This window comes from Stegodyphus dumicola, chromosome 1 (assembly GCF_044657685.1).
Source record: "Stegodyphus dumicola isolate Sdum_Otavi_A_Nest chromosome 1, ASM4465768v1".
Taxonomy (NCBI): Eukaryota; Metazoa; Arthropoda; class Arachnida; order Araneae; family Eresidae; genus Stegodyphus; species Stegodyphus dumicola.
The window spans coordinates 69,630,189-69,642,966 of record NC_140768.1 but is presented as its reverse complement, the minus strand read 5'-3'; the positions used below and the strand labels follow the sequence as shown (position 1 = coordinate 69,642,966).

General features: G+C 33.0%; 1 protein-coding gene across 1 annotated transcript; it reads right to left on the bottom strand.

Annotated features, from left to right (window-relative positions):
* Window positions 1-10,154: 10,154 nt before the first annotated feature.
* On the bottom strand, window positions 10,155-11,214 carry Prp38 (pre-mRNA processing factor 38). The gene has a single exon (XM_035372494.2). It carries the CDS (start codon window positions 11,122-11,124, stop codon window positions 10,255-10,257), a length of 870 nt encoding a protein of 289 aa, XP_035228385.1. The 5' UTR covers window positions 11,125-11,214; the 3' UTR covers window positions 10,155-10,254.
* Window positions 11,215-12,778: the final 1,564 nt, after the last annotated feature.

Here is a 12,778-nt window from a genome sequence, read left to right as displayed (position 1 = left end):
CATCAGTTTAACATTCCCCTGGTCAAACCAGTGGATTCAGATTGTACTCTATAGCAGGTTCAGGATTAAGTTATAAAGTTAACTTCTTCGGTATAAAAGTATTCAGTCAGACCAACACACTGAAAGGAACACCTCATTTGCTGTGAGAAGAATACGGACACGTGAGAAGAATACTCTTTAAAAAGTCATCAAACAAGACGAATCACTTAAATTCTCAATTCAAACAAGAATCCCACAGCCAAAATGACAAACAATTATAATTTATGATGTCCTCCTTAACATAGCAGCTACAGACAGACTAAAATTGTTCTAGGACAACCCAAAGTTCAGCATCCGCAAGAACTCCACAAAGGCAGTCAGAAACATCGAACAGGTGGCCAATTGATACTACAACTGTGCAATAGAGGATCATCCACGCACCCCTTAAGAATTCTCCTGGGATTTTATTCCTGCCCAGTTAGACTTTTTCACAGGGCTCCCAGGTGTTTGATCAAGTACATATTAAGAAATAAAAGCTTTGTTCCTCAACTCTTTTATATCTATGACCTCTGTCCAGAAAGTTCGTCGAATAATGTCACAGTGCTTATGGTCATGAGAGTGCGCAACCGTGCCAGACAGGTCAAGATTGATCTGAACCAGTTCCTGAGCGGCGGCACTGTGAGTGTGTTTATGATGCGGAAATTCATTGTAGAGTGAAGGTATTGTGCCTGTGGTCGAAACTCAAAATGGAGAATGCTGTTCAGTTTCAAACTTGGAAAATCAGCGAAAGAGAATCATGAAATCCTGATAACAGTTTACAAAGAACGGGCTATCACCTTAAAGTGTACGAATGAGTGTTTTAAAGGCTTGTGAAAAGGGCTGGACACCATTGAAGGCTCCTCATTGAAGTGTTCAGCCTGCATCTACATGCTCTCCGGGCAATGTACAGAAAAAAAAAGGGAACTTTCGACTCAGGATCGTTATGTGACAGCACAAACAATAGAGGGAATAGTGGGATTTGGTCGTGAGACGGCTCACTATATGGATAGCACAAGCTTTGCCATGCCCTACACTTTGATGCCAGAACAAATGCAACTGTGAGTTGACATCTGTGAAGACCTTATCGGCACGATGGATCGAAACCCAAATTTCCTGAAAACCAATATCATGAGTGATGATAGCTGCTGCCTGAGGCACAATCACAACGGTAAGTGTAGAGGACACATCAAACGTAAAGAGAAGGCCACATCCACAAGAGTTCGTCCCTGAGGGCACCATTTTAAATTCCACTATGTACATGGAAATACTGAAATGTCTATTGCAACAGTTCAAGCAGGTATGCCCTCAGTATACCAAGCAAGGCAACAGGACCATACTCCACAAAAATGCCTGGCCACACACTGCCTTTCTAGTGCAGCAGTTCCCAGCGAACAGGGAAGTTGTGTCTCTGAATCATCCACCCTGCTTCCTAAACTTGTCTCCCTCAGACGTTTTCTTGTTCCCCAAATTGAAATTGGCCTAAAAGGGTCAAGGTTTTTTGATATCCAAGACATGTACAGTTGTTCCCAGATACGTACTACCCAACAGGGATTATTTCAAAGGACAGTAAACAACTGTTTTTTGTAAGACAACAACCACCGTAATTATACACACATTACCCGAACTTTCTGGACACAGGTTGTTTTTCAATTACGTGAAATTTGGTATATTGCCTATTTTTTAAAATTAATTTTGATACATTGCTTTCTTATCATATCAACATTATAATCAAGTAAAATAAAGAGAAATAAACTTCCTTTCAATCACTTTTGGTACAACTAATAAAATTTTTATGCTTATATTACTTGATTTTAAAGCTCAATTCTCATTTTTAAAGTTGTGTATCAGTTAAACTGAAGTTATTGGCATAAAACAAAAAAACAAAAAAAGTTCACATTTACACAAAATTGTGAGTAAAAAGAGAACGTTTCCATGACTTAATATTGAATTTTTCATTTTGATTTTTCTTATGCTTCCTCTCCCTTTTTTAGTTTGAGAGGGAGAAATGTTTTCAGAACTTTTGTTTAGTTGTAATGAGAAAAGAAATAATCTCATTATTACTTATTCTGATCATAAATAAAAATTTGAATAGACTGATGCTTTCATTTCATAAATTTTAATTTGAAATTGGTCTGTTTAACCTGAAGAACGATAATTTTAAGATTTATTAACCTTTCCACTACTAGTATATTGTATATAATATATATGCTTGTTTTCCTCCATGGGATCACCATATGAAATGTGATATGGGAACAAAATCATACTGGTGGCCCACTGTAACATATCTGATATGCTAAAACAAAACATTACATTTGAAATTTTGATACTATTCTATTAGAGTGGTGTCAGTTAAAAAACGTGCCACTTTTTTTGGTGACCAATTTTTGCCAAGATGAAATAATAATAGAGTACCAAAGACTACTTGTGTTAAAAGGTAATTTTTTTTTAATTTCAAAATTCTTAAAAAAAAGGAAATTTTTCTTTTTAATTTTTTAATCTACAATATTCTACACATAAATAAAGAATAAAAAAAATTAATCTAAACAGGTGGCATAAAGAATATTTTACACATAAATAAAAAATAACAAAACAAAAGGAAATTCTATCTAAACAGGTGGCATAACATTTCAAATATCATTCAGTATCATAGAAAAATTTAAGTTTTTGAATATAATGAATGCCACATCAGTTCTATGAAATATGGCTCTAAATGGTGGCGAACAGTGCCCCACTGATATTTATTTCTCCATTTAGCACTGCCCCACAATCATTCTACAGTGTGGCCTTCAGTTTCGGGATCTACAAAATTATAATTCACAGTGAAATGTTCATACCCAGAATTTCTTAATTCCTTTCCAGCAGTTGTAGCACAATGATCGGGAACGGCAACCAAAAAACATTCTTTGTTTCCCCTGCATAAACCCCTGAATACCCATTGTTCCAGAAGAGTACATGTGTTGCATTTTCTGTGAAAAGACTTTTGTGTACTTCTACAATATTGTTGGCTCCACCAATTTTATTTCTTTTATGAGACATCAAACTATTTGCACATACCTCTCTCAAGTAGTTATTCCAATCGATTGTCGTATTATGGCTGATTTCTAACTGAAGCGGATACTGAGATAACCGGGATTTGGGGAGGTTCCTGATATCAGGTTCGCCAACTTAGGCGATAGGCACCAAACAGTTGGAAAAGTGCTTAGGTTGCTAGCTCAGAAGTTAACTAAGATAGGGAAAAGGAAAGGGATATTTTCTTTCTATATGGTTGATACTCTGTGTTGGGTGTCGTGACTTTGCAGATAAATCTTTGTGCTGATGATCACATACTTTTGTCAGTAGACGTTTTGAATTCGCTGTTTAATAATTTTCTAAATAAATTAATTACACTTGCAATTAGAATAAGATAATTTTATTTTTATACAAGAAAATTGCATAACATCCTCCTTTTCCGGATTGAATAATAGAAGGAAAAGAAATATAGAATCAGTATATAGAATTAATTTCTAAATAAACTAATTTAAAATTTTTAATTATAGAAAATAAATTAATTAAACTTCTAATCAGAATAAAATATACTGTTTTTCTAACTTTAACTAATTTCTAACTAATAATATTTCTCGTATTTCCAGATAATTTCTAATTAGAATGAAATTTTTTTAAAATTATCTACTTAATATTTAAATATACTCCCAAATATTTGAGTCTGGACATAACAAACAGGAATTAATTTCTAAATAAATTCATTGCATTCCTAATACGAATATATATATGTAATATTTTCAGGAACAAGAATTTATTTAGAAGTAATGACGAGCAGAATGTGGAGGCGAATGCAGATTTAAATCTTCATTTTTTATTTTAGCAAACATGTTGTGGCGACAATCAAGTTGGCACATTAATTGTGCCTATTCCAAAGATTTTATGTTTTAGATAAATTTGCAATAAGAAAGAAAGTGCAGACAGTCTGCTGTGCAGCCAGCAAAACACAGAAAGCAAGTGCGTAATGTTCAGGATGAAATCTTAAGTCAGACTGAGTTAGTTTTGGTTCACAAAGCATTCTGATTGGATGGTTAAAATTGCTGTAAAATTATTATTGGCTGTTAAGAGTTTTAGTTCCGTTTACATCATCAGAATTATGTAAGAGTCATATGGCATGGGTTTTTCTCGTGTAGAGAGGGGTTACTATTTTTAGAATGAGAAGGGAAATTAATTTAGGCTGCTAATTTAATCTTTTACATATTCTTTTTCTTACGTATACATATTTTTAATTTATGAAAGTCATTTGTTTAATCTAACCAAATGCCTTTTTTCTAATTATGTCCATGTATAAATACGATTAGGATTATTTAGAATATCAAAAGCCCTCCTGGACTCCTTTTGCTTAAGGAGAGGGAAGTCTGTTAGCCATGGCTTGACTTTGAGACGAACTGTGCAACAGTTATACCCTTCAGCCGCTTAAAGACACCCTGTATCATAAAAGCAGTTTTTTAACCCCTCATAACCAAATTTATATTCAAATATAATTATTAAAAATGCAATAAAATGATAATCAGACTTTAAAATGCTAATAAGTTAGTATAAAATATTAAACAAACATTATTCTACATTTGTTTTTAAGTGCTGTTTTTCTACATCAAGCATATTTTACTGATTTCTTTATATAGAGGATTTTGTGGTTAGTATATCAGTAAAAAATCTAAACCGTTAGCCAAAACATGAACATTTCTTTATTTTCACACACACACACACACACAAAAAAAAAAAAAAAAAAAAAAAAAAAAAGAATAAAAGTTCATTAAATTTGTATCTTCAAATTGTTGAATAAGATTTATATTTATAAATTTTTCTGATGTGTTACTCATGTTCATGTTTAATAGTATGAATATAAAATAAAATGAAACTTCAAATAAGTAAAACATAGAAATCTTTGCATCACTGTATTTGCAACACATGCATAATTGAAATACATTCGCCAACCATGTAAAACTGCTTCGGGGGCTGCCAGTTTGAAACCACTGTTATAGACAATGTTCAAATTGCACAAAAATAATATTTTAGGATTTAACTTTCATGGACAAATTCAAATAACCTTATCCTATTCTATTTGATTGGTCTCTTTCTGAAATTTAAACAATTGCATAATGCTGTGAAAAGTCATAGAAGCACTTGTTACAAATCTTGTTTCCCTGCAGTTATGCATTTCAGGATTACATTTCTTTCATTACCTACATGGAAACTATTTTCGCACTTAAACAAGAAAAAAAGAATAAAAATAACCCTCTTAACCTTATTAATTAAAATTATGTGCATTAAAGAATCCGGAATGTAAAATATATACCTGACTGGATGATTCAATAGCTTGGAATACATTTCGAGGATGCAATATTATTGTGGAAATACATGCATATTTTATTTTTTAAACTTCCATCATTAATTAACTATGTGATATATATCACATTTTCGTGATCATTACTGCATTTATATAAAGAACACGCTTTCAAACATATATAACCATTATAAGGGGTAATTGTTCAAATTAATGGTAAGAATTAAAAAAGAGAAGTATAAAAGTTAATAATGCTGGAGTTGATATATATAAATCATAATTAAAATACTAAGATGGAAAAAAGCGTGTAGATTTACTTAATCACAACAACAACTTATCGCTTACAATTTGACTATGTGTATGGTTTACCATCTCAATGCAAACACTACACTTTGCCTTACGCGATTTTTGCCCAGAAGAATTGTTCCCCAGCAATGGGCCGAAGAGGAAATTTTTGGAAAGCGCATTTGATGACATTTCCTTCTTGAAGTCAAAAAATTCCCCCCAAGGATATGGCTTTTTTTCGCAATTCAAGATGGCAAAAAAAAAAAAAAAAAAAAAAAAAAAAATTGCGCCAAGTGCCACTTATCAGAGTTTTTCCTAACTGAAGTTGGCAAAATTCAGTTCCTAACAGCACAGATAGATAAAACGAACGGCATTAAGAAAAAAAAAGACCCAAGCCTTCAAATCATGTTTTGGTTCACCATCCTTTTTTTTTTTTTTTCACAGCAAGAACATGCATAATAATGCCATATAGGAGCTTTATTTGAGTCAAAAGTTAAATTCATCGAATTATTTTGAGAACAAAGTCAATTACCATGAATTATTTCTTTATCCTGAAAGTATTTATGGCAGCCCCTTCGACATTAGGTAATTTCCAAATTGTGTAGTCCATTGTACTAAAAAAATGGCGAAATACGGCAAAAAAAAATAACGTGTTACAATATTTAAAAAAAAAACTGGAAATCTCGAGCGACAATATTTCAAACAATAAATTCTCAAGTCTCGATATTTGGCATGATGTTGTAGCATTGTTTTCTTCTTATTTTATCTTCATTTTTAACTGATGCCGCTCTAGTAGAATAGTACCAAAATTTTAAATGCACATAAATGATATCAGAATACTCTGAAGCTTAACCAATGGAATGTTTTGAGTTCCAAGCTTATTGCTATGAGTATTATCTACTATTATATTTACAAATGTAAAACATGGGATGCTTACAATGTGCAATCAGAATTTAGAAATTTTTCACACTGTGCAAACAGCTTAAAATTTGGAATATAAATATGGTAATATTTGGACAGTTAAGTTTTTAATTTAAATACGTAAATATGATCATTATTACTAAAGTTGCACTTATTTTTAAATTTTAAGAGTTCTGCTTAATATTATCAAAAGTAACATTTAATTATATATGCAAGAATACTATAAAAAAGTGCTACCCGGATGGTGTAGTGATTAGGAGAGCCGACTATGATACTGAAGGGCCCAAGTTCAAATCCCAGAGCAGGCATGGTTGTAACTAGTGCCAGATTTAGACTTGATAAGGCCCTAAGCTATTTGTGATATGGGGCCCTTTATAAGTCCAGATATTATATGTCAGTGCCAAATATGATTTTTGGATACCTTTTTTGGAGGACCCCAAGAAAGAGGGGGCCCTAAGCTATACTTTGTGTAGCTTGTACATAAATCTTGCACTGGTTGTAACTGTTCGTCCCTTCATAGGAGGCAATAGTGGCTGCCTATTAGGTGCCTCCACAATAACATGGTCACCACTTCCAGCCTTAGAAGTGGCTAACATCAAAAAGGTAAGTGACTACCATTGGTAAAGGGGGGACTATAAAAATCACTTGGGCACAGTGACCTTTAGCATTCCAAGGTCACAGACCATTTGAGAAACTGTATTCTCCCTATGCCAAGAACAAACAGTGTTGGGAATTACATTCTCTCTTTTGTTCTAGATATCTGTTAATGAAAGTCCTTAGTTTTGATTTATAATTCCTTTTAGACTTTGTGGGCACAGAGATTGTATTGTCATTCTTATGTTTCAGAGTTGTTTCTTTGATTCGCCTTTTTTATTTCAATAATAATAAAAATGATGATATTTTTATGAGTTTTTTTCAAGAATACAAGTATTATACTGAAACATTTTTCTTACACATGTCCTATATATGAATTATGAGAAATTACTTAGATTTTCTTAGGGCTAAATTAAAAAATAAGAGAGTAAAGCTGTATATTTCCTTCATTATTTTATATTATTATATAAAATAATGAACATATTTGTTATGTGAAATAAACGAAGAAAATAAAAATATTTGTTATGTGAAATAAACGAAGAAAATAAAAATTAATTCAGAGTCAATGACTTAACTGTTTGCATTAAAATACTATACAATACAAATAATCATAATACATTAACCTATGATGATATCTTATTCACCGACATCAAAGACATAGTCTTTCTTTTTTAACATAGTAATTATAATACACGAATTTTCCTTAAATTTTGTACTGAAATTTCTAGACTAGGTAAGCACTTCAATCATGCTAATATAATAGCAATTCCATATGCCAAATAGTTGGCAATTCATCCCAGATTGAATTATTGGCAACTGAATTGTTTGGCTACTGTGTTTTCATGACTTCTTTCCACATGCAAAGGTGGATTTAGCGACAGTGCAATTCATAATAATGAAGGGCCCCACATTCCAAGTAGCTCCAAATAATTAATTAAAAAAATACTAAACTTCGTTTTATTTTAATATGAGGATCCCCAAAAGTTAAAGTGAAATGGACGCCCAACATCATAATTCTGCAACTGCCCATATTTACTATGAATATTTTGTTTTGCATCAAAATTTGTCCATAAAAGACTTTAATTTAATCTTCCTGGTACCAAAAAATAATCAAAATAGCAGCAAAAAATAATCTGAAATGAAAATATGTTTTTGCTTAGGCAGTTTCATATAACACAGCACTGTCAAGCTTCATTTCAGAATAAACAGAATTTTTCTTTATGTAACATATAATACTTACTCATTAATATGAGAGTATCTTCAAAGGGTATTTCATTCTGTGTGAATAATTAAAAACTTGGTGAATCTTTACATTATGGTAACATGGTGATTTTTTGGCGACCAACCCTGCTACAGCAACCTGCTAGTTTTGTTTTGGACGCCATTTTGTTTTCACGAAGTAAAAGCATTTTTTTTTTTTTAACTCAACATTTTTTCCAGCAATCTGCTAGCCGAATTACGTTTATACTAGAACTTTTATGGAACATAAATGCTTAATCATGATGAAGATTAGGTGCGAAATTGGGAGAAAGTGCAGAATCGCAAACCGCTTCCCGCGTTTTTAAGAATCGCACATACACGGTATCCATGTACACGTCGACCTACTTTCACTTAAAAAAACATCCCAGAATTGCACAAAAATGGCATTGTGCACACTCTTGACTTTATCTATGTACACATCGACCTATTTTCACTTAAAATGTCAAAGATAATTGACAAAAATCCAATTCTTCTTACTCTTGTAAAAAGCGCCAAACAAATAAGTGGGCGATTCTGCACTTTAGCAGCGAAATTGTTTCTAAGTGCTTATTAGCTAAAATCACGATCGGAATTTTCCGGAAAATGTAACATGACATGTCTCATGATCTCTCATTTCTCTGAGACAAAATAATCTGTGATTCGAACTGTGTAGTTCTCAGATTATTGCTAAAGTCCTACCTAGTAACCTTTATCGCCTTACCAAAATGTCGCCAAACTACCTGTTACCATATTCTAAAGATTCACCAAAACACTTTTACGAAGAAAATTAACTCACATTTCACATTGCAAACAAAACAAACTTATGTCTGCTTTTAGATAAACAATTTGAATTTGAAAAGGCAGGTTACAATATCCCTGGCCTTCAAGATATATGAAGTTATATCATCTACAAACACCCAGATTCAATAGTCACTAAATAAGAATATGTCACATGTCAAAGAAAAGTTATTTAGGTTATAACATTGCCATGTATGTTTAAAAAAATGTTCCTATTATAGTAATCATGGAGACAAGAATTATATATTGCTATACTGATACTCCTATTTTAATAACTGATGTCAAAATTAGATGCGGATTATGCTTATATAATATATATCACAAAGGTGAAATTTTTAACAAGCATTATACTATCAAATCAGCTAGGTTTGCATTATTCAGAGATTTCTTTGTTACTATTGTTATAGCATTGCATATTGTGCACAGTTCAGTCAATGTAAGCATGAGTATCATGGAAATTTCAATGTTTTATTTTCACCTAGTACAGGTGCAATGCTTTTAACATTCATATTGGTAATTAATAACTATGAGTATCTAATTTCACTATGGTGAAAATCAAATATTTTCTAGATGCTATCCTATTATGCAACTGCCATGCTTTTTAGCTCACATGAAAGACACAGCGAGATCCAACATCTGTGATTGGCTTCTATTTCACACACACCAATAAACATGGCAGGTGCATAATGGAAAAGTAATATTTTCTGATGAACAATAAAACTTAGGAAATCAGAAAAGGTCTTTTCTGTCTCCTGATATACAGTGAATCTGATCCATTATGCATTTGATACAAATTGGCAGAACTGGGATACAAAAATATTAACCTGAATAACATTTTATCTATATAGACTTTAAAAGAGATTATCAATTTCACTTCATAAAATTTTCATTGTAACAGCCAAAATAACAGACTTGTTATTAAAAAATAATATCCTCCGATGCCATTGATTCTCACAGTAAATAATGCATGAAGTGGAATTTACTTTTTAATGAATCAAAAGATATACAAAAGTCAAATGTAAGTAATCAGCACAATACATGACATATGTAAAGTTAATGCTGCATATGTAAAGTTAATGCTTACTATAATGACTTGTTTTTCTGTCATAATCACGTTTTTTCCGAGGAGACCTTGAACGATGTCTCCTTTCAGTATCTCTTTTAGAGTGGTGTTTTTCTCGGGACCTACTACGATGATGCCTTCTGCTCTCTCTTTCTTGATGCCTGGAACGATGCCTGTGTGGTGATGGACTGTGCCTTCGACGTGATTCGGACGACTTATCTTTCCTAGATGATTCAGTTGTTTTCGAGCGTGGTTTCTCATGAACAGCATTAGATATATTTTCTTTAAGATCTTCTTCTTCTGATTCTGGTTCGTCTAAATCATCTTCTAGAGCACTGATTCTGGGTTCTAACTCATTGTTAGCTTCTAAAACATGTCTCTTTTGAATACGCGGAAGTATGACATCACACAGTCTTTCTTCATGCAAAAGCTCATCTATGAACTCGTCCATATGCACAACTTCAAAATGCCCTTGACGATTTTGCTTCCGTAATTTACGATAATCGTTATACAGTGGTTCCAGATATTTATAACAATCCAAAGAAGTTCCTACTAATCGCATATAGAATGCCCCTAATGCACGAACATATTTAAAATCTTCCTGACGAATGAATTCGATAACTATATCTTTCTCCGGTTGAATCTGAAGCATTTTGAGAACAAGGCAGAGAAATGGAGTGGGTTTTATATTGCCACCATACACTCCACCAACGCATTTTAATTCCATTGCTTTATCTACTAACAATTCCGCAGACAGAGCAAAACATTCTTCTTTCCAGTATCTCGCGTCATAAATACGAGAGCGAATAATTTTTTCAATTAGATACTGGGGATTCGTGCCTCTTACAGACTGTGCATCTTTTACAGTCCGATTAGCCATATTTACTAAAATAAACAAGGTAAAAACAAAAATCCCGGAGAGAGACCCGAGAAAGACACAGTAATCAAAACACACACTCTTAATTCACTTCACTTCATGTTTTGGACATGAATTTAGTGTTGCCAACTAGAACTTAATTTTTGACAGTCCAAGCTTTACCAAAGCTCAATGAAGCGCGCAGATTAGTAATACTATCAGATTGCTATTACTAATAGTAATGCATTCTAATTTTACCATATCTATGTATACCAATGTATTCTATAAGCATAGTTATATCTATGTGGACAGCTTAAAAATATAAAACGCACGGAAATTAATTCAAAAACTTTTCGCAGACTCCATTTTTCATCGCTTTATTTACAGAAGACTTTGTAGCCAATCTCTAGTTAACTTGCAGTGGTGTTTTCTACTTTGGTTTTCTAAGATATAAATATGAATTTACCTTGGTATTAGAGAAGTATCCGAAACGTTGATGTGATATGTTTTCATCATATTCATGATGGACAACCAATAGAACTTGTTTCGTCCCTGGCTGCAATAGTGGGTACAGAAGTGTGAGGCGCGAAAATGAATCCTTGGGAATAAAGAATCCAAGCCTATTTTAACCTCCAAAGGTAAATAACATTTATATCATGCTTAATCATAATTAGACAAATTTTTATAATTTATCAAAATGCCTAAATTTCTTATAAGGAGATACTTATTGTATGCTTAGAAAAGAAGAAAGATATAGTTTAAGGCTCCTAGTAGCTCTAGTATAGGTTTTCATCATATTGATGTAATTTGTCTGACCCCAACCCCATTGTATTTGAAATCCCCATTAATAAATACCTCCCCTCACTTAACAGAAGTATAGGAGTTACAAATTGGATCAAATAATTCTGAATAACTCGATACAAGGTAACGCATGCATCAACAACAAAGAAGATTTAGAACAAGAAGTCTCAAAATTTACCAACAGCATCAATTCTGCTTTAAAGGAAGCCACCTATACTTTTTATGTGAACAAGCCTTTCCTCCCCCTGCCTGCCGATATAAGAAATAGTATTAAAGAAAAAAAACCGGATCCGTAAAAGATGGCAAACCACCAGGGATCCACAACTCAAACACGAACTAAACTCTATTCAAAAAGAAATCAACAGAAGAATCAAGAACTTCAAAAACCAAAAATGGACCAATTTCCAAAATAACCTAGCTATAGAGGACAATTCCCTATTTGACATTTCCCGCAAATTCAAGAAACCTTATAAACCTATTCCACCTATCTATGGACCTAGTAGAATTTCATATACAGCAGAAGATAAAGCTAAATCTTTTGCGGACTATATGGAAGATACATTCACTCTTAATCCCCCTCCGTACGACAATAACCATATTGAACGGGTCAACCAGGTGGTCAATAATTTCCTTAACACCCCTGCTCCGTACAACTTCACTTCCCTGACTACCCCAAAAATCGTTGCCAACACCATCAGCGCCTTACAAACGAAGAAAGCCCCAGGACACGATGGAATCTCGACCAAAGCACTGAAGCATCTTCCGATCAACGCTCTTACCTGCCTAACTAAGATAATCAACAACATTATCAAATTCGCTCATTTTCCTAACACATGGAAGCAAGCTATAATAATTGTTTTTGCTAAACCGCAACAAA